A 22,141-nucleotide genomic window follows, 5' to 3' on the forward strand; every position below is an offset into this window, starting at 1 on the left:
AGTCAAGGAAGAAGGGTCTTATCTAGCGAAACGATCGGTTAATTTCTAAAAAAAAGTCAAATTTATATCCTTTTTCACCTCAAACACTCATCTTGTCTAGCTCTGCGTGAACTTATTTCAGTTCATGACAAAACTCCAATTTCATTTTCTCCTCCAACTTTATTCTCATTATATTTGACTTTATTCTCAGAATATTTTAACTTTATTATCATAATATTTTAACTTTATTCTCGTATTATATTAACTTTATTCTCATAATATTTTAACTTTATTCCCGTAATATATCAACTTTATTCTCATAATATTTCGACTTTATTCTCAGAATATTTTAACTTTATTCTCATAATATTTCAAGTTTATTCTCGTAATATTTTGACTTTATTCTCATAATATTTCGACTTTATTCATAAAATTTTAACTTTATTCTCGTAATATGTCAACTTTATTCTCATAATATTTCGACTTTATTCTCATAATATTTCGACTTTATTCTCAGAATATTTTAACTTTATTCTCAGAATGTTTTAACTTTATTTTCGTAATATATCAACTTTATTCTCATAATTTTTTAACTTTATTCTCGTAGTATTTTGACTTTATTCTCATAATATTTCGACTTTATTCATAAAATTTTTACTTTATTCTCGTAATATATCAACTTTATTCTGATAATATTTCAACTTTATTATATGTTGACTTTATTTTCGTAATATTTCAAGTTTATTCTCGTAGTATTTTGACTTTATTCTCATAATATTTCAACTTTATTCTCGTAGTATTTTGACTTTATTCTCAAAATATTTCAACTTTATTTATAAAATTTTTACTTCTGATAATATGTCAACTTTATTATATGTTGACTTTATTTTCGTAATATTTCAAGTTTATTCTCGTAGTATTTTGACTTTATTCTTGTAGTATTTCAACTTTATTCCCGAAACATTTCGACTTTATTCTCATTGTATTTCTACTTTATTCTCATATTAATATGCATGTTTGAGCTCTCTCAACTAAAAATATATTGCTCTGATGTATCTTAAAATATGCCAGGCCATTGTTCTTTCTCAAGATTCACACCTGTAATGTTTTTTTCTAAGGCATTTTTATAAAAGCTGCTTAAATGTTTTAATTTAACTAAGGCCTAGTCATGGCTTAAGCTAAGCCCTGTGAAACCGTGCCCTAAAGCTTTAAGTTGAACGCTTTTCCTTTTGTTTGGATTGTTCAGGGAGTTTCATAATGAAATATATCGAACAGTCACTATGCCTTTAGGTGCAGTATCTTTAGGTTCACTGTCAAAAATGCCAGCATGAAAGCTAAGCAGACCAAATCACCTTTTTGGTCTAGGCGAAATGAACCAAACGAACCAAACTACAAGTGTGACATGTCCCTTTAGTGGCTCTGTAGAATGCATTATCCTTTCAGAATATGCGTTCATGCTTCAGGCACACCCTTAAAGCCCCTCTCCCACCCCCCCAATGTGATCGTCAATTTCGCTGTTTCACTGTAGATATCATCTGATGCCAGTTTGGTAGACATCACTCAACTCTAATACTGAATATAGAGGTATTTCATTCTGAATGTAACTAATCTATGCAGAGACTGAGCGCCGTGACCCAACAAAAATAGAACATTCTATAGTGGGAACTTATCTATTTAAGGGAAACACTGACATGACTATGACTACTTCTGTCTTCTGCCATATTCCCTTCATATTCCTGTCTTTCTTCAGGCTAGTAAGGCTGATATGAATCTCTCCAGCCGTGGAACGAAACACACTCTCTGGGCTGTTTTGCCATCTTTCTTTCTGTCCGTTTCACTCTCTCTCTCTCCTACTGGAAGTGGCACCAGACGGCCCTTCGGCCCTTATAAGGTGATATCAGTGCGTCTGGTAGAATAAAACAGAACCATATGTCGCTCGCTGACTCCCTCACGCAGCTCCGCCAAGGGGCTCGGGCTCTGGCGCGGAGCTGCGCACAGGAGCCTAATTCCTGCTAATATAAACCGAAGAGGTCACAGTTATATGGTCGTGTTCGGGCCGCACACTGGTGCTTTATGTTACAGAGAGGGAGGAAACTGCGTTGTGTATTCATGCGCTGCAGTAACTTTGTTTTGGCTCCAAAATGAATAGCTCATGTTATTGTGACTATGGATTTGTCATAATACCCCATTTCCACGCTCATGCCAGCTGTGAATCAGGATGTTTTCTGATCTCATGCATGAGGATCTTCTCTATGATATCATTAGAAACCTCTTTTTAGAAGCATGATGTCATAGTTGGATCTCCCAGGGACTCGTGGGATTGGTCACGCAGAAACTCTTTAACACATAAGGAATGTTCGATTTAAAGTTTAGTGGTGAAAATGCAGTAAAATATTTGTGACCCTGGACCACAAAACCAGTCTTAAGTCGCTGGGGTATATTTGTAGCAATAGCCAAAAATACATTGCATGGGTCAAAATTTTAGATTTTTCTTTTATGCCAAAAATCATTAAGAAATTAAGTAAAGTTCCATGAAGATTTTTTGTAAAATTCCTACTGTAAACATATCAAAATGTAATTTTTGATTTGTAATATGCATTGTTAAGAACCTAATTTGGACAACTTTAAAGGTGATTTTCTCAGTCTTTTTGATTTTTTTGCATCCTCAGATTTCTGATTTCAAATAGATGTATCTCAGCCAAATATTGTCCTATCCTAACAAACCATACATCAATAGAAAGCTTTCATATGATGTATAAATCTCAGTTTTGTCAAATTTAACCTTATGACTGGTTTTGTGGTCCAGGGTCACATTTATAGTATTTTGCCTAAAGTAAATCAAGCCTGTTAAGACTTTTTGCTCTATGGCATTTATTATACATTTCCTTTTTCCTTTTTTTCTTTTGATTTTAAAGTGAAAAGTAACTTGAACATGTACTTTGATATGTAACCGAGTGATTAAGGAAGTAGTTCACACAAAAATTTAAATTTGCTGAAAATTTACTCAACTCTCAGACCATCCAAGATATAGATGAGTTTGTTTCTTCATGGGAACAGATTTGTAGGAATTTAACATTCCATCACCATAATTTGTAGTATTTCGACTTTATTCTCATAATATTTAGATTTCATTCTCATAATATTTCGACTTTATTCTCATAATATTTAGATTTCATTCTCATAATATTTTGACTTTATTCTCATAATATTTTGACTTTATTCTCGAAATATTTTGACTTTATTTTTGTAATATTTTGACTTTATTCCCGAAACATTTCGATTTCATTCTCATAGTATTTTGATTTTATTATCATAGTATTTTGACTTTATTCTCATAATATTTCGACTTTATTCTTGTAATATTTCCACTTTATTTTCGAAATATTTTAACTTTATTCTCATAATATTTTGACTTTATTTTCATAATATTTCAAATTTATTCTCGAAATATTTAGACTTTATTCTCGAAATATTTCGACTTTATTTTCGAAATATTTTAACTTTATTCTCATAATATTTTGACTTTATTCTTATAATATTTCGACTTTATTCTCATAATATTTCAAATTTATTCTCGAAATATTTCAACTTTATTCTCGAAATATTTCGACTTTATTCTCGAAATATTTCGACTTTATTCTTGTAGTATTATGACTTTTCTCGTAATATTTCTAATTTATTTTTGAAATATTTCAACTTTATTCTCATAATATTTTCACTTTATTCTCATAATATTTCGACTTTATTCTTGAAATATTTTGACTTTATTCTTGTAATATTTCGACTTTATTCTTGAAATAATTTGACTTTATTTTTGTCATATTTCGACTTCATTCTCATAGTATTTTGACTTTATTTTCATAGTATTTCAACTTTATTCTTGTAATATTTCAACTTTATTCTTGTAATATTTCAACTTTATTCTCGAAATATTTTTACTTTATTCTCAAAATATTTAGACTTTATTCTAGAAATATTTAGACTTTAGTTTTTAATATTAGGACTTAATTCCCGAAACATTTCGACTTCATTCTCAAAGTATTTCACCTTTATTCTTGTAGTATTTCAACTTTATTCTCGTAATATTTCAACTTTACCCTTGAAATATTACGACTTTATTCTTGACTTTATTCTCGTAATGTTAGTTTTTTGTAGTTATAGTTTTGGCTTGTAAACGAGACCTTTTTTTTACTGTAGAAAGCAATATTATGGATAAAAACTAATTTAGCTAGAAACTTTGAGTTAAAAACATCGTAATGATAAATCTTTTTCTTACGAACATGCATCTTTTTACTTCACAAGACAATAACTGATGGACTGAAGTAATGTGGATTATTGTGATGTTTTTATCAGCTGTTTGGACTCTCATTTTGACGGCACCCATTCACTGCAGAGGATCCATTGGTGAGCAATTGATGCAATGCTACATTTCTTTAAATCCGTTCCCATGAACAAACTAACTCATCTTGGATGTAGCCTTAGAGTTAAGTATTTGTGGGTGATCTATTTCTTTAACACATTTATGGACCATACTATTTGTGTAGTTTATGGTATATGTGCTTAAAAAGCATACCATGATACTTTTGGGTGCCCTTCGGTTAGTGGTTGCTTGTGAGCTTTCGTTCCAGCTGTAGTTATGAAGTAAGTGTGCAGTCAGACAGTCCAAAGCTCGCAGCAGAAAAACAGCAGAACCACAATCCGCTCTTGTCTGTTGAAGTGAATCTGGACGCTAAATCAAGCCTTTTCAAATGCGGCATGGAAAATCTGAGCCACACGTGAGAGCTACTTCATATTCGAGCCGAGCCGGGCCATCCTGCCATTCGTTTTTCCAGCAATCAGGCACAGAAGCACTGAAGTCTGTGTGGAAATCATCAGCTTCAGATCTTCCCTCTGCAATCAATAAACCAAAATAAATACGTGAAGAAATGACATACAAATGAAGAGAGAACTCTCCACAGCGAAAGATTTAAAGTTTAATCCTGAGTGTTCTTTCTTCCTATATTTATGAGTTTAATACGTGACCTTTTTTTAACCGCCTGTTCATCCAGCATTTTAAGGTTTCTGTGTGAAAGTGCAACAATATTTAAAGAGGCAAGGATGGTTCAGTTTATGATTGGCTTTCTTTTGCTAAACAACTAAAAGAAGTGCTAGAAATACAAATCTTAACTCTCCAAATTCCTAACCTTAACATAACCCAATTTTAAAAATGTTTAAAGTTTAAAGTTTAAAGATGTTAATTAATTATTAAGCATAGTGTAAAAAACCCTAAAAAGAAGCTGAACAAACAGCTTGTTCAGAAATGATTTTGCATCTTAGCAGTTGCATTGTAATTCATTTTGCATGCAATAAAAAAAGCTTAATTTAAATCAGTGATTATATACACAATCTATTTTTGTGTATTTATTATAAAAATGCATATAATGATTTGATATTATATTCTATTTTATGTGCATTTGACAGATGCATTTATCTGTTTAGTTTAAATTAAATCTGTTATTTTTTTTAAGTAGAAATTGAACCCATGATCATGTTCTACATTTTGGGCCAAAGGTATTCTATTATTGTTATTATTTCTTTGTTTATAGATGTTTTTGCTGTCAAAAATAGGCCTACAACATGCTTAGACAATCAAATTTGCACCCTAATGAAAATAAATCCCTTAATTTTAATAAATGATTTCATCGTATTATTAATATACCTATTGTACACATTTTATTTTGTTGTGTTTGTATGCATTTGACAGCCACTTTTATCCAAAGCAACTTGAATCCAAGGTTTATTTTATTTTATTTATGACCTTGGTGTTCTAGAGATTGGTGAACATAAATTTGTTATTATTTTTATTTTTAAAATCTTTTTTTTTGCTGTGAGAAACAGGACTGTAACCGCACACATACACAATCAACTTTACATGCTGATGAAAACAAATTCCTTCATTTAAATGAGTGATTTTATACAGAGTATTATTAATATATTTATTGTAAATATTTTATTTTGTCATTTTTATATGCATTTGACACCCACTTTTATTTAATTTTATTTTTATTTTTATATCACTTTTATCTATCTATCTACATATACTTTTTAAATAAATAATAAAATAATGCTTTTATTTATTTAATTTGAATATATTCATTGTAAATGTTTTGTTGTTTTTTTGCAGCCACTTTTATCCAAAGCAACTTGAATCCAAGGTTTATTTATTTTTCTTTATTTTATTTTATTTTATTTTATTATTTTATTTTATTTTATTTATGACCTTTAGTGTTTGGTGTACATTAATTAATTAATTCATCTATCTATTTATTTATTTATTTGAATTTATTATTGAATGTATTTATAATATTTTTATTTATGTGAAACAGGACTACAACATGCTTATACAATCAAATATTTTATTTAGTTGTTTTTGTATGCATTTGACAGGCACTTTTATCCGAAGCAACTTGAATCCAATGTTTATTTTTATATTTTTAATTTTTATTTTTATTTTGTATGACCTTTCTGGTGTTCTCGTGTTTAGTGTTGCATTTTATATTGTATATATTCACACAGAAAACAGTTATTTTAAATTGAAAGAATATTTCACAATATTACAGGTTTTTCTGTATTTTTGATCAAATAAATGCAGCCTTGATGAGCATAAGAAACAACAAGTCTTTAAAATTATTAAAAATCTGATCCCAAACTATTGAGAGCCAGTATGTGTGTGTATATATATAAATAAAATGTAAAATGTATTTATTTTTATTTACTTTTTTGCTGTCAGAAACTGGACTACGACAGCACACTTACACAACTAGGTTTGCATCCTGACCAGGAAAAACTCTACAATAACTTTACAGCTGAAGTTTTTCTCTGCTTTCTCAGCTGTTACCTGTTGTGACGTCTCACGACTGTGAGCCGAAGATACTCTTTTCCATCCCATTTGCTTGAATAAACTTTCCGAGACCCTTACACAACACGATATAAATCTGATTGTGCTGAAAATACACTCGGCCCCTCAGTGACTGACTCACAAGCCAGAAGAGCACAGTGCTCTGCTTTCATTCACTTTGCGCTGATAACGTTCAGATTGGTTGCTATAGTTCCACACACACACACACACACACAAGCCGTGTTATGTAACGTGATGATGTGTAAGAACGCCTCCTATTAGTGTAGAACTGACACAATAATGACTTTAGCAGAGGCTTTTCAACAGCATCCACGGTCAGTTTGAGTAAAACTCCTCCTCCTCTCTTACACAGTCTGTCTGGAATGGACAGATGTTTCCTTTTGGGAACAGAGTTCACACACACACACACACACATGTTGGGTTTACATGTTTTATGGGGACATTCCATAGGCATAATGGTTTTTATACTGTACAAACCGTACTTTCTATCGCCCTACACCTACCCTACACCTAAACCTAGCCCTCACAGGAGATTGTGCACACTTTGACTTCCTCAAAAAAACTCATTGTGCATGATTTATAAGCCTGTTTCCTCATGGGGACCTAAGAAATGTCCCCACAAGGTCAAAATCTACTGGTATTCCTATCCTTGTGGGGACATTTGGTCCCCATAACGTGATGAATACCAGGTACACACACACACACACACACACACACACACACACACACACACACACATTATTCTGATTCTGTTTGCATATTCACTTTCACTCCATGAAAAAGAGCAGCAGGACCGTTTGGCTAAACATCTCCTATTGTGTTCCACAGAAGAAAGAAAGTCATAGGGGTTTGAAACGGATAGCTTGATCTCAATCTTCCCTCATGAACAGGTTTCTGCAGCTGTTAGCTGGAGTTTGAGTGTGTGTGAATCTCTAAGCGTCTCTTTTCTGGCTTCTGTTGCAGAGATCTGTCCAGAAACCACATTCCCTCAGTGGATTCGAGCCTCTTTGATCACCTCACCACCCTCAAGGAGCTGTAAGTGCCACGTCTCTCATGCGTGAGCGTGTGTTTGTTTGTGCGTGTGCTTGAGACGCAGTCGTTCACATACGGCTGTAATGGGTGGTCTTGTGCTTGAATAATAGGTGGTCTGGTGTAAACATGAGTGCGTTTCTTTGTGCTGAAGAAAAAGGCCTACTCGTTTTCTAATCTGCAGCTTCCTGTTCACATTTTTCCCTCAGCCATCAGGTGTAGATTATATTTTCCACAATAGAAATTAAGCCTCGTTTTAGGACCGTTATGATTTCTTGAAATTATTTTCAGAACTTTTTCTCTCCAATTATTGTAAGTGTACTGTTTTATTTTTTATTATTTTAATGACGTCTACAAAATGAAGATGTGAAATAAATGTATTTATAATTTTATTATTATCATTATTATTAATAAAAACATTTTATTATGAGTAACTAAATAAATAACATTTAATGTATCATGACATATTTAGTTAAATAAAATGAAGTATGAAATAATATATCATGACATCTTTGATGGCAGTAGACTATTTTTTAATTATTTTAGTGACTGGAAAATATTTAAATTAAGTTCAATTAATATATAAATATTATTATATTAAAATAATCTTAATTAAAATGCTAGATGTGAACTAAATGTATTCATTATTTTATTATTAATCATAAAAACAATTTATTATGAGTAACTAAATAAGTAATATCATGACATCTGTGAAATCCGTAGACGTTTTATTTTCATGACTTTAATGAATAAAATGTTTATATTGAATAAGTTAAATAATGTGAAATATTAAATAATATATCATGACATGTTTGATTGCAGTTAGACTATTTTATTTTAATTTATATTAATGACTGGAAAAATATTAAATACAGTTCGATTATTATTTAAATTTGTTTATATTAAAATAATCTTAATTAAAATGCTAAAAGATGTATTTATTATTTATTGTTATCATCATTATTAATAATAAAGTCATTTTATTATGATATATATTGAAATTGATTGATTAATTTGAAATCTTAATTAAAATGCTAAAAAGCTAAATCTAGATGTGAAATAAATGTATTTATTATTTTATTATTAATAATAAAACATTGTATTATGAGTAATTGAATAAGTAAAAATATTTAATATATTTTATATCAGTAGACATTTTATTTTTATTATTTCAATGACTGCAAAATATTTAATTTAAGTTTGATTAATATTTAAATGTGGTTATATTAAAATAATCTTAGTTAAAATGCTAAAAGACAAAATCTAGACGTGAAAGAAATTTATGTATTAATTTATTACTATCATTATTGTTAATAATGTTATGTATAACTGAATAAATAAATATTCAATATGTCTTCTTTTATATCAGTAGACATTTTATTTTCACATCTTTAATGATTAGAAAAGATTTCAAATTTTTATATTAAAATAAACTTAAAGTGCTAAAAACACAATCAAGTTTTTTTATTATATATTCATTATTATTGTTATTTTATTATGAATAACTAAATAATATAAATAATCTTTCATTGCAGTAGACATTTGTGACCCTGGACCACAAAACCAGTCTTAAGTCGCTGGGGTATATTTGTAGCAATAGCCAAAAATACATTGCATGGGTCAAATTTTTATTTTTTTATTTTTTATGCCAAAAATCATTAAGAAATTAAGTAAAGTTCATGTTCCATGAAGATTTTTTGTAAAATTCCTACTGTAAACATATCAAAACGTAATTTTTGATTAGTAATATGCATTGTTAAGAACTTAATTTGGACAACTTTAAAGGTGATTTTCTCAGTATTTTGATTTTTTTGCATCCTCAGATTTCTGATTTCAAATAGATGTATCTCAGTCAAATATTGTCCTATCCTAACAAACCATACATCAATAGAAAGCTCATTTATTGAGATTTCATATGATGTATAAATCTCAGTTTTGTCAAATTTAACCTTATGACTGGTTTTGTGGTCCAGAGTCACATTTTTGTTTCAATTACTGGAAAATATTTGTTATATTAAAATAAACAACTAAAATACAAAAAAAGTTCAAATTATTATTATTATTGCTGTTGTTGATATTATTATTTTATTTATTTTTTAATTCAGTTGTATTAATATAATTTCATTGAAATGCTACAAAACATAGATTATTTATTTATTATTAATACCTTTTTTAATTTCCATTTATGTAGAACTGAACATAATTCAACCAGATGCACAGCAGTCTTTCGGTTCAAACAACTTCCTGTTCGCTCTCTTCCTCAGGTATCTTCAGAGCAATCGTCTGGTCACTCTTCCTCACGGGATCTTCGACTGCGGGCCGTTAGCTGTGCTGTAAGTGTGCGTGTGGGCGGCATTATGGTCTAGTTCCCAGACGTTTTTGAGCTCATATGGTGAGAATGTGTAGGCGGATCTTTCTGGAGTCTCTCCGAACCGCAGAGTCAGAACGCTGAAGAAACTGAACGCGAATCAACCGGACACATCGACTCTTTCAGCTCAAACAAAAGCAAAAGAAATACAAAGTGAATCAGTCATGGATACAGATGTTTATCTGCGCTGTATGAACAGCAACACACATGCACCTCAGCTACAGCATTTCTAACTCACACACACACATACACACACACACACACACATTGTACGTTCAATCACATGCCCATTACAACCAATTAAACGTCATTGCTTCAGGCTTTGACTGCACTATTTCCTGCTCCATTTCAGCACACACACACACACACACACAGCGTCTGGTACACCAAAATCACTCCAGAACTTTTCCATATGCTGCTCCAACGGCTGAACAAGGGAACGATTATACTGTGAGGAAAAGAAAGAAGTGACTTAGAAAGAAGGAAAAACGACTGAGGCCGAGCAATAATAAACGTTTCACTTTTGTCTTGCAGAGATTTGAGCAACAACCAGATCACCACCATCGAGGAACGAACGTGTGATAATTTATTTAATTTAACTACAATGTGAGTATAAACACGCACACGTTTCAAACGTATTGTCGAAACTCTCAAAACTTAAAAGGAAGCTGAATGACCTGAATCTAAACCCGAAAACTAGTTTAACTCCAGCACTGAACTGTGTGATGGATCTGGCTTATGCAATGGATTTCTCAGCCGAAGGAAGCAGAAGATCTGCTCTGGCATCATTATGTCAGATCCAGTAACAGACACACCCAGAGCTCTAGTTCAGCATCCGGACATTATACTCAATCTGTGTGTGTGAGAGGGATTCATTACTGTCTAAATTGTGTTTGTCATTAGAAGAGACGTCTATTTTATGGAAGCCTGTTTCCGCCACTGAATTAAAAATATATGAAAAGGTAATTGTGACTATGTAATCCCACAATTGATGCTTCACAAAGACCGACCTACCTTTAGTCAGTTTGCTGTGTCCGAAAAACAATGCAGCTTTCAGACTAGACATCATGTTCTCACTCAGTGAAAAATACATTGCAGAACAAAGAAGAAACTGACAACAGGCTGACGGACAAAACAGAGCAGGTTGCATCTAGTATAAAAGAAAGTCTTAGCTTACAAATGTTGTCTTTTTTAAAGAAATTCAAACAATAAAAACAGTTTTGTGTCAGGTCAAACTGCACATGAACTGATTGTCTAACATTTACTTATAGCAAAAATTAAACGTCAGAAAACATCAGAAAGTATGTTTCAGAGTTTATCAGAGTTGTGATATGACCTTTCTTGCAATTGCGACTTTATTTCATGCAATAACTTGCAATTGCAATAGTTGTGAGAAATTAACTCACAGTTGTGAGTTATACACTCCAAATCTGCCGAAAAAAATACTATTTTCTTGCAATTGCGATTTTTTTTTTCATGCAATAACTCGCAATTGCATGTTTATACAGGTCCTTTTCAAAAAATTTGCATATTGTGATAAAGTTCATTATTTTCTGTAATGTACTGATAAACATTAGACTTTCATATATTTTAGATTCATTACACACAACTGAAGTAGTTCAAGCCTTTTATTGTTTTAATATTGATGATTTTGGCACACAGCTCATGAAAACCCAAAATTCCTATCTCAAAAAATTAGCATATCATGAAAAGGTTCTCTAAACGAGCTATTAACCTAATCATCTGAATCAACTAATTAACTCTAAACACCTGCAAAAGATTCCTGAGGCTTTTAAAAACTCCCAGCCTGGTTCATTACTCAAAACCGCAATCATGGGTAAGACTGCCGACCTGACTGCTGTCCAGAAGGCCATCATTGACACCCTCAAGCAAGAGGGTAAGACACAGAAAGAAATTTCTTAACGAATAGGCTGTTCCCAGAGTGCTGTATCAAGGCACCTCAGTGGGAAGTCTGTGGGAAGGAAAAAGTGTGGCAGAAAACGCTGCACAACGAGAAGAGGTGACCGGACCCTGAGGAAGATTGTGGAGAAGGACCGATTCCAGACCTTGGGGGACCTGCGGAAGCAGTGGACTGAGTCTGGAGTAGAAACATCCAGAGCCACCGTTTAGTACAGGTGCCAGGTCAAGCCACTTTTGAACCAGAAACAGCGGCAGAAGCGCCTGACCTGGGCTACAGAGAGGCAGCACTGGACTGTTGCTCAGTGGTCCAAAGTACTTTTTTCGGATGAAAGCAAATTTTGCATGTCATTCGGAAATCAAGGTGCCAGAGTCTGGAGGAAGACTGGGGAGAGGGAAATGCCAAAATGCCTGAAGTCCAGTGTCAAGTAGCCACAGTCAGTGATGGTCTGGGGTGCCATGTCAGCTGCTGGTGTTGGTCCACTGTGTTTTATCAAGGGCAGGGTCAATGCAGCTAGCTATCAGGAGATTTTGGAGCACTTCATGCTTCTATCTGCTGAAAAGCTTTATGGAGATGAAGATTTCATTTTTCAGCACGACCTGACACCTGCTCACAGTGCCAAAACCACTGGTAAATGGTTTACTGACCATGGTATTACTGTGCTCAATTGGCCTGCCAACTCTCCTGACCTGAACCCCATAGAGAATCTGTGGGATATTGTGATGAGAAAGTTGAGAGACGCAAGACCCAACACTCTGGATGAGCTTAAGGCTGCTATCGAAGCATCCTGGGCCTCCATAACACCTCAGCAGTGCCACAGGCTGATTGCCTCCATGCCACGCCGCATTGAAGCAGTCATTTCTGCAAAAGGATTCTCGACCAAGTATTGAGTGCATAACTGAACATAATTATTTGAAGGTTGACTTTTTTTGTATTAAAAACACTTTTCTTTTATTGGTCGGATGAAATATGCTAATTTTTTGAGATAGGAATTTTGGGTTTTCATGAGCTGTATGCCAAAATCATCAATATTAAAACAATAAAAGGCTTGAACTACTTCAGTTGTGTGTAATGAATCTAAAATATATGAAAGTATAATGTGTATCAGTACATTACAGAAAATAATGAACTTTATCACAATATGCTAATTTTTTGAAAAGGACCTGTATCTCTCAATTTCGACAAAAAAAAATCATAGTTGCAAGTTTGTATCACACAGTTCTGAAAAAAAAATGTAAACATGCAATTGCGGGAAAAAAAGGTTTTGAGGTTAAAGTCGCAATTACTTTTTAAATGTTTTTTTATTTATTTGCAGAAACAATCTTCCATGCAATTGCACTGAAATCTATCAAAGCCTGTTTTCCGCTACTAAATTAAACTAAATTTTAAAAAGGTAATTGCGACTTTTTATCTTACAATTTTGACTTTTTATCTCACAATTGGCGAGTTTACATTGGCGAGATATAAACTCGTAATTGCAAGTTATAAAGTCAAAATTTTGAGAAATAATCTCACAATTCTGTTTTTTTTTTCTCTATAATCTCGCAATTCTGACTCAGAATTGTGAAATAAAAAGTCGCGAAAACCTTTTTTAAATGTTTTATTCAGTGTCGGAAACAGGCTTCCATAGAAATCAACCCACACACAAATAGACTGTTTTTAAGACATGAATTCATGTTTTTGCTTTTTAAAGGGATAATTCACCCACAAATGAAAATTCGGTCATTAATTACTCTCCCTTATGTCGTTCCAAATCTGTAAGTGCTTTCCTCTACAAAACATATAAAAAAAAGTCATTTTTGATGAAATCGGAGAGTTTTCTGACCATGCATAGACAGCAATGCATCTGAAATGTTCCCAGATTCAAAAAGGTAGAAAGGACATTGGAAATTTTAAGTAGCAATGAGAATATTTCAGTTTTGTCTATGCGGGGTCAGAAAATACCTCAATTTGTGTTCCAAAGATGAACGAAGGTCGTACAGGTTTGGAGCGACAGGGTGAGTAATTAATGACAGAATTTAAATTTTTGGGTGAACTAACCCTTTAATGCTTTAAAAGTGATTATATAAATTGCTAAATCGCACAAAGAACTTGGTTACATAAATCAAATTAATTATATTTTCCACAATGTTGGTGATGGAGCTTCTTTTAAGGGTCATTAGGAGTTCTTGACATTATTTCCAGCATTTATTTGTTCTCCAGACTCTTATTACTATAATAAATGAATGAAAGTATGTCTGGAAACAATGTTTTTTGGTAAAACTGTGCATAAATTTGCATAATAGATTTTGTACAAAAGTAAACATGATCATAGTATTTGTACCATCGTTTAAATCATATAGCATCATCTTTTATTGCAGTACATTTGTTTTATTTATGAGAAAACTGAGTGAAGTAATATTAATATATCATATCATCCTTTAGAGCAGCAGACATTTTTGTTTTATTTATGAGAAAATTAATAAATTAAATAATATATCATGTCGTCTTTTACTTGACTGGAGTTTTTTTATTTAATTTAATTTTAAAATAAATTCAAATCAACCAAATGCTTGTCAAATGAGAGCAAAACAATTACAGAAGGTAACTGGTTAAGTAGGGTCTTCTCCAATAAAAGATGCCATGATATATTATTTATATTGCAGAATACAATTATAAGTCTTCTTGAAGGTAGTATTTGTACTGAATTTAATTTAAAAGCCCTCTGTCCAGACATTAATGAGAATCTGAAGAGAAAATATTCTTAATTGTCATAAACGTAATGTTAGGAAATCCTAATGGTGCCAAAAATTCTTTTGCCCAATGGTAATGATTATAGTTAAAAGAAGCATTAAGACTCGTTTCCCTTTGTGATTTAATATTCACATATCAAGTGGTTAAACGGCCTTATCCGAATTCTGTTGGCGTTTTAATTTTCTAAAGCTTAATTTTCTGCTATAGCATTCCCTCTGTGACTTTTCAAGCACTGCTTTCATACGCTGATTAAAAATTCCCTGGTGGACGTCTTTCAGTCTCACAATAATTATAGATTAGAGCATGTGTTGTGTTTCCTGGACTGATAAAATAGTGAGTCTGTGGTAGCAGATTGCACTGCCGCTGCTGTACCATCATTTGTGTACATGTCAAATAAAACAAGGCTTAAGCTAAACGCAAGGTCTCCACGTCCTCTTTAAATTACTATCCTTATCACACTTTTGCCATTTGAATGAGGGCTGTATAATGTTTTCAGCCTTTGTGGGTTTATGAAATATTCTCTTTCTTTTTTCAGAGATCTGAGCTTTAACCCGTTCGTCTGCGACTGTAAGCTCGTGCGGTTGGTGAGCTGGCTGCAAGACCAGGGCGTTCGAGTGAAGCGGCCCAACTCTATGCTCTGTGATCGGCCGCCCGAGGTGAAAAACCAACCGCTGCTCAACGTCAGTGTGCACACCTGCGGTGAGTGAGGCCCTGTGTTTAAGTATTAACTATATGTGACCCTGGACCTTAAGTAGCACAGGTATATTTGTAGCAATAGCCAAAAATACATTGTACGAGTCAAAATTATAGATTTTTTTTCATGCCAAAAATCTTTGATATGTTCCGTGAAGATATTTTGTAAATGTCCTACCGTAAATATATCAAAACTTAATTTTTTTGATTAGTTATATGCATGGCTAAGAACTTCATTTGGACCCTTTAAAGGTGATTTTCTCAACATTTGGATGCCCATTTTGCACAAGTTCACATGATTCTTTAGGGTCTTAATGAAAAGTCTCTAATATATGTTTTAAAATGACGTTTTACCCGAGAACTACTAGTCTCAAAAACTACAAGTCGATGTCACTTCCCTGGTTTGAAAAAAGCAAGTAAAAGTCCTCCTACTACATCTGTGTGCATGTCAACTTGTAGGAGGACTTTTACGTGCTTTTTCTAAACCAGGGAAGTGACGTCGACGTGTCGCCATTTGTAGTTTTTGAGACTAGTAGGGATCGGCTAAAAGGTGATTTTAAAACGCTCATGGTGGACTTACAAATGTTCTGATGCAGCGTTTTGTGAGTACATAACCTATTTACACTACTGTACAAGTTTGGTAAGATTACTTGCAGGTTTAGTGGTGCAATTTACGAGATACATCACATGTACCATTCACTCCTGTAACAAGCAATTCGAAAAACTCTAATATCTCCATAAATGTTTGACTAAGGTAAAAAAAAAAAAACTTCGGATGGGGTATTTACATGGGCTTCGGAGTGCATTGCAATGAAGTCAATTCTACTTTGAACCATCCCTTTAATGTACTATAATAACTTAAACTGAAATTAATAATAATAATAATAATAAAAACTTAAATGAAAACGAAAATATAAAAATAAAAAATGAGTGCAAAATAAATAGAAAAAAAATTATAATAGTATCTCAGTGATACTAAAATAACCGTTTCAATTGGGAAAAATGTTTGCATGTTTAAAAATGCACATTAGCGTTTTAGATAAAGAAATGCACGATAACTAGTCAAACATGCACTTAAAGCATTAGTTCACTTTCAGAATAAATTTTACCCTATAATTTACTCACCCCCATGTCATCCAAGATGTTCATGTCTTTTAATGACACAGCTTGCACGCATCTATTAACTTTAGTTTGTCATAGTAAGCAGCAAAGGGTGCAATACTAAGTCCTTCTCCGTATGATTTAGCAGCTTCCACACATTTTCTCCATGGTTTAGACAGCATAAATTAGCAGAACAACATATTCAGTAGTACATTAACCGTGCAATCTATGCTGTTGTTTACATCCAAGTATCTCCAATTAAGCCGTGTATCCAGGTAACTGACCAAATCGTGACGTAAGTGCATACTCTCTACTGTACGTGTGTTTCAACAAATCTGAACATCTCCTGAAAAGATGTTTTTCTGACAAACACTGTTTAAATGTTTAAATTACCGAAAACAAGACAAAAAGGGGAGCGTAATTATTTCTTTAAAGAAAAACTCCCTCAAGTGCAATTTAAATGTTTGTATACAAATCAGTTGTTCGTTTTGACCTTAAATATATCCAGTGGAACTGATATTAAATTAAGTTGAGTCTAATTGCAAGCTAGTGAACCATGAAATGTGTGTCAATAGTGTGGCCCTGGACCACAAAACCAGTCATAAGGTTAAATTTTACAAAACTGAGATGTATACATCACATGAAAGCTCAATAAATACGCTTTCTATTGATATATGGTTTGTTAGGATAGGACAATATTTGGCTGAGATACATCTATTTGAAAATCTGGAATCTGAGGGTGCAAAAAAATCTAAATACTGAGAAAATCACCTTTAAAGTTGTCCAAATTAAGTTCTCATCAATGCATATTACTAATCAAAAATTACATTTTGATATATTTATAGTAGGAATTTTACAAAAAATCTTCATGGAACATGATCTTTACTTAATTTCCTAATGATTTTTGGCATAAAAGAAAAATCAATAATTTTGACCCATACAATGTATTTTTGGCTATTGCTACAAATATACCCCAGTGACTTAAGACTGGTTTTGTGGTCCAGGGTCACATTTACTTTCATTTGTTTTTTAGTTCACACCAAAATGATCATTTCTAGAAACTGGGACATTTTCATTTGATTCAGAGTTTGAATCACCCTTTTCTCGTTCTCATCTCTCAGGCCTGACGTATGCAGGCTGTCTGCATGATGAGGAGCATGCGGCAGGCGTGGAGCTGGTCATCTTCTCCTCCTCCACTCCCGGCCCGTACTCGCGTGAGGAGTGCAACTCCAAATGCTTCCATGAGAACCAGCGGTACGGCGGTCTGGGTCAGCAGAGAGAGTGTCTGTGCAGCACCAACTCCGAGCCCAATCACATCAGCGAGTCCCAGTGTTCGGCCGCGTGTTCGGACCCGCTGGTCATGAAGGAGTGCCGCTGGACTGTGGCACAGGACGTGTTTCAGGTTCAGATTGTTAACTTCCTTTAGAGTTGATTAGACTCATGTGATCGATGACATTAAAGAAGGAGTTCACTTCCAGAACAAAAATTTACAGAAAATTTACTCACCCCCATGTCATCCAAGGTTTTCAAGTCTTAAAGAAATTATGTTTCTTGAGGAAAACATTTGAGGATTTCTTTCCATATAGTGGACTTCTATGGTTTTGAACTTCTAAACTGCAGTTTAAACACAGCTTCAAAGGGTTTAAAAGAATCCAAGTCAAGGGAAAAGAGTCTTATCTAGTGAAACAATTGGTTATTTTCTTTAAAAAAATTACAATTTATATACTTTTTAACCTCAAATGCTAGTCTTGTCTAGCTCTGCGTGTACTATGTGTATTCCTGCTCAAGACGAGGTAAAAACTCACATGTCATTTTCTTCTCCAACTTCAAAGTACCGACCCAGTGTTTACAAAGTGAACATGCAAAGAAGATTAAACGCCCTTTACAAAAAAGATAAAACAACGATGTAGGGCGATTTTAAAGTTGGAGGAGAAAATAAAACGGGAGTTTTCTGACATACCCTAACTGTCTTAAACCGGAATAAGCAGCTAGATGAGACATTTGAGGCTTAAAAGTTTAGATTTTTTTTTTTTTTTTTTTTTTTAAATAACGGATTGTTTTGCTAGATAAGACCCTTCTTCTTTGGCTGGGATTGTTTAGAGCCCTTTGAAGCTGCATTTAAACTGCATTTTGGAATTTAAAACTCCGGGGCACCATTGAAGTCCACTATGTGGAGAGTAATCCTGAAATGTTTCCCAAAAAAAATAATTATCTGTAAATTTTTGTTCTGGAAGTGAACTTCTCCTTTAAGATGTGAAGTCATCCAGACTCAGATGAGCTCACATATGGGCTGAAGCCAAATTCACATTGTGTTTGCTTTATATCATTTTCCTGATTATAATTAATGCATTTCAATCATGGTGCACTTTAAATAGTGGCTAAACGGTACCTAGATCGTGTACTGTTCCTAATGGATTTTTTTTAAAGTATGAATGCTTGATGGGAGCTCGTTTTGATTTAAAACTGGTTTCATTTTAAAAAAATACTAGATGATGATAACAATACAAAGAAATGTATTTTCAAATCAGCATATATGATGAAGGATCATGTGCCACTAAAGACTGGAGTAATGATGCTGAAAATTCAGCATTACATCACAGAAATAAATGAGAGTTTACAGTATATTCACACAGAAAACAGCTTTTTTTAAATTGTAATAATATTTCACAATATTACTATTTTTACAATATTTTTGATCAAATAAATGCAGCCTGGGTGTTCAAAAGAGACTTATTTCAAAAAATATTAATTATTCTCTCCACCCACAGGTGAATTTCTCCGCCTCTCTTCCTTCTCGCCGCGTGTCCGTTCATTTTGAGGCCGTCCTGTCTGTCGCCTCATCCGTCTTCCCCGCCTCTTTCTCGTGGGACTTCGGTGACCTATCACCCCGGGTCAACAGCTCTACACCCAATACCACGGCGAGGCATAAGTACGGTGTGCCGGGGCGCTACCAGGCTCAAGTGAGTCTCTCAGCGGGTCATCAGGAGATCGTAGCGCAGGGGAACGTGAGCGTGGAACTGCCCCCTCGACTCGAGCTCCACTGCCCCGAACTCATAGTGGCCAATCAGAGCCTGGAGGAGGCGGTTTCTCTGGTCAACTGGGGCGGAGTGGGCGTTACTGTGGACTGGAGGATCAGGAAGGATGGGAGAGAGATCGCAAGAGGTATGAGACAAAAACATACAGTTGAAGTCAAAAATGTACATACACCTTACAGAAACTGCAAAATGTTAATTATTTTAGCAAAATAAGAGGAATCATAAATAATGCATGTTATTTTTTATTTAGTACTGACCTGAATTAGATATTTGACATAAAAGATGCTTGCATATAGTTCACAAGAGGAAATAATAGTTGAATTTACTTGATTCTATTGTGTTGTTACCTGAATGATCCACAGCTGTGTTTTTTGTTTAGTAATAGTTGTTCATGAGTTTGTCCTGACCAGTTAAACTGCTTGCTGATCGTCAGCAAATTCTTTGGTTTTTCAGCATTTTTGTGTATTTGAAGCCTTTCCAGTAATGACTGTATGATTTTGAGATCCATCTTTTGACACTGAGGACAACTGAGGGACTCATATGCAACTATTACAGAAGGTTCAAACACTCACTGATGCTCTGGAAGGAAACACAATACATTAAGAGGGTGAATACTTTTGCATTTGAAGATAAGTAGCTTCTGTAGCTTCTGAAGTGCAATATATAATATTTAGGCAAAATAAGATCAATGTACACATCTTCATTCTGTTCAAAAGTTTTCACACCTGACTCTTAATGCATTGTTTTTCCTTCTGGAGCATCAATGAGCTTTTGAACCTTTTTGCACTGCATAAAATGCTTTTCTTACTTAGATTTGTTGTCTTGATTCAAAAAAGTGTGTTTTTGCTTTGAACAAGCAAAATAATGGGGTAAGCAAAAAAATATTATTTCAAAAAGAAAACAAGATTATTTTTCTTACCTTATTGGCAGATTATTTTGCATGTTTCAAGCAAAAACACTTCATTTTGAGTAGTGTTTTTTTTTTTCTGAAAACAAGACAATAATTTTTATTAGTCTAGAAAATCCTTCTTGATTTAAAACGTTTTAGATATTTTGGCTGGAAACAAGACAAAACATCTAGGAAATAAATTTTTCGCAGTGTGTAATAGTTGCATATGAGTCCCTCATTGTTGGAAAGAGTTCAAATACACAAAAATGCTGAAAAACCAAAGCATTTGTGGGAGCTGAAGGATTTTTCTGCAGAACAGCGGGCAGTTTAACTGTTCAGGACAAACAAGGGACTCATGAACAACTATCGCTAAACCAAAAAACACAGCTGTGGATCATTTAGGTAACAGCACAGTATTAAGGGACTATATGTAAACATCTTTTAAGTGAAATGTCTTATTCAGGTCAGTACTCAATTAAAAATAACATGAATTTTGTATGATCCCTCTTATTTTGCTGAAATAATTAACACTTTGCAGATTCTGCGAGATATAAGTATTGTAATATTGTGTTTAAATTCTGTTGCATAATGATTTGAAACAGACTTTTTGTCAGGAATGTGCCGCTAGCATTTGAGCTGTACTGTACTTCTAGTCATATACAAACTGGCACATCTTGCTGACACATTCTCAGAGGTGCGGTTATGTCAGGACAGCTCAGATGTAACACGCTCTGAAACGACCATGGGACTCTCTCTTAAAAAATCCTGCTTTTCATGATCTATCAAGCCATAAACTCCCAATCTCTTGCACAAAGCATGTCTGTCCCTGTCACGCTATGGCATGTGAAGATTCTCTCGTTTGTTTATCAGCCCTGCAGAGATCTGTCCGTCATTGTTTGCTTTGAGAGAACAGATAAGAGCGCACGCCGCTGATCCCAAGAGGTGGAACGAGAAGAAAACGGGTTACAGCAGCAGGGCTGAGCAGAGAAAATCATTACTGATTTACTTTCGGGAGAAAAAACAATGCCTAATGTAACTTACCATAGACAATAAACAGGCTTGTCAGCTTTTAAAAATGTTTTATTGTTGACATCCGATTACATTCATCTGTCACTTGATAGAAGCTCATGAAATTAATGTCAGCCTGAAAAGGTTGTGTGAGATCATCCAAAAACATGAACGAAACTACATAAGGGTGAATTTGTTGATATATTTGGCCGAGATACAGCTTTTTGAAAATCTGGAATCTAAGGGTGCAAAATAAAAAAAAGTACTGAGAAAATCGCCTTTAAAGTTGTTCTAATGAAGTTCTTTGCCATGCATATTACTAATCAACCTTAGGTTAATGACTTATGAAAGTACTCACCCATAACAGTTAATAATAAATAAACAGTGTTTTGTACAGTGAGTTATTGGCTGTTTTTTACTGTTGCACTGAAATCTCAGTGAGATGTTGATATATATGTTATGGTCATGTTTTCTATTTTGTTTTCAGCAT

The 22,141-nt window shown here is 33.6% G+C and overlaps 1 protein-coding gene across 1 annotated transcript in view; it reads left to right on the forward strand.

Annotated features, from left to right (window-relative positions):
• The window catches only part of pkd1a (polycystic kidney disease 1a), a 116,059-nt gene that overhangs the window by 20,083 nt on the left and 73,835 nt on the right, over positions 1-22,141 (forward strand). Inside the window, exons 2-7 of the mRNA XM_073842544.1 lie at positions 7,841-7,912; positions 10,171-10,239; positions 10,809-10,880; positions 15,461-15,624; positions 17,841-18,121; positions 19,488-19,881. Coding sequence (XP_073698645.1) covers positions 7,841-7,912; positions 10,171-10,239; positions 10,809-10,880; positions 15,461-15,624; positions 17,841-18,121; positions 19,488-19,881 — 1,052 coding nt within the window. The remainder of the gene's footprint in view (positions 1-7,840; positions 7,913-10,170; positions 10,240-10,808; positions 10,881-15,460; positions 15,625-17,840; positions 18,122-19,487; positions 19,882-22,141) is intronic.

Source organism: Garra rufa, chromosome 6, assembly GCF_049309525.1.
Source record: "Garra rufa chromosome 6, GarRuf1.0, whole genome shotgun sequence".
In the NCBI taxonomy this organism is placed as follows: Eukaryota; Metazoa; Chordata; class Actinopteri; order Cypriniformes; family Cyprinidae; genus Garra; species Garra rufa.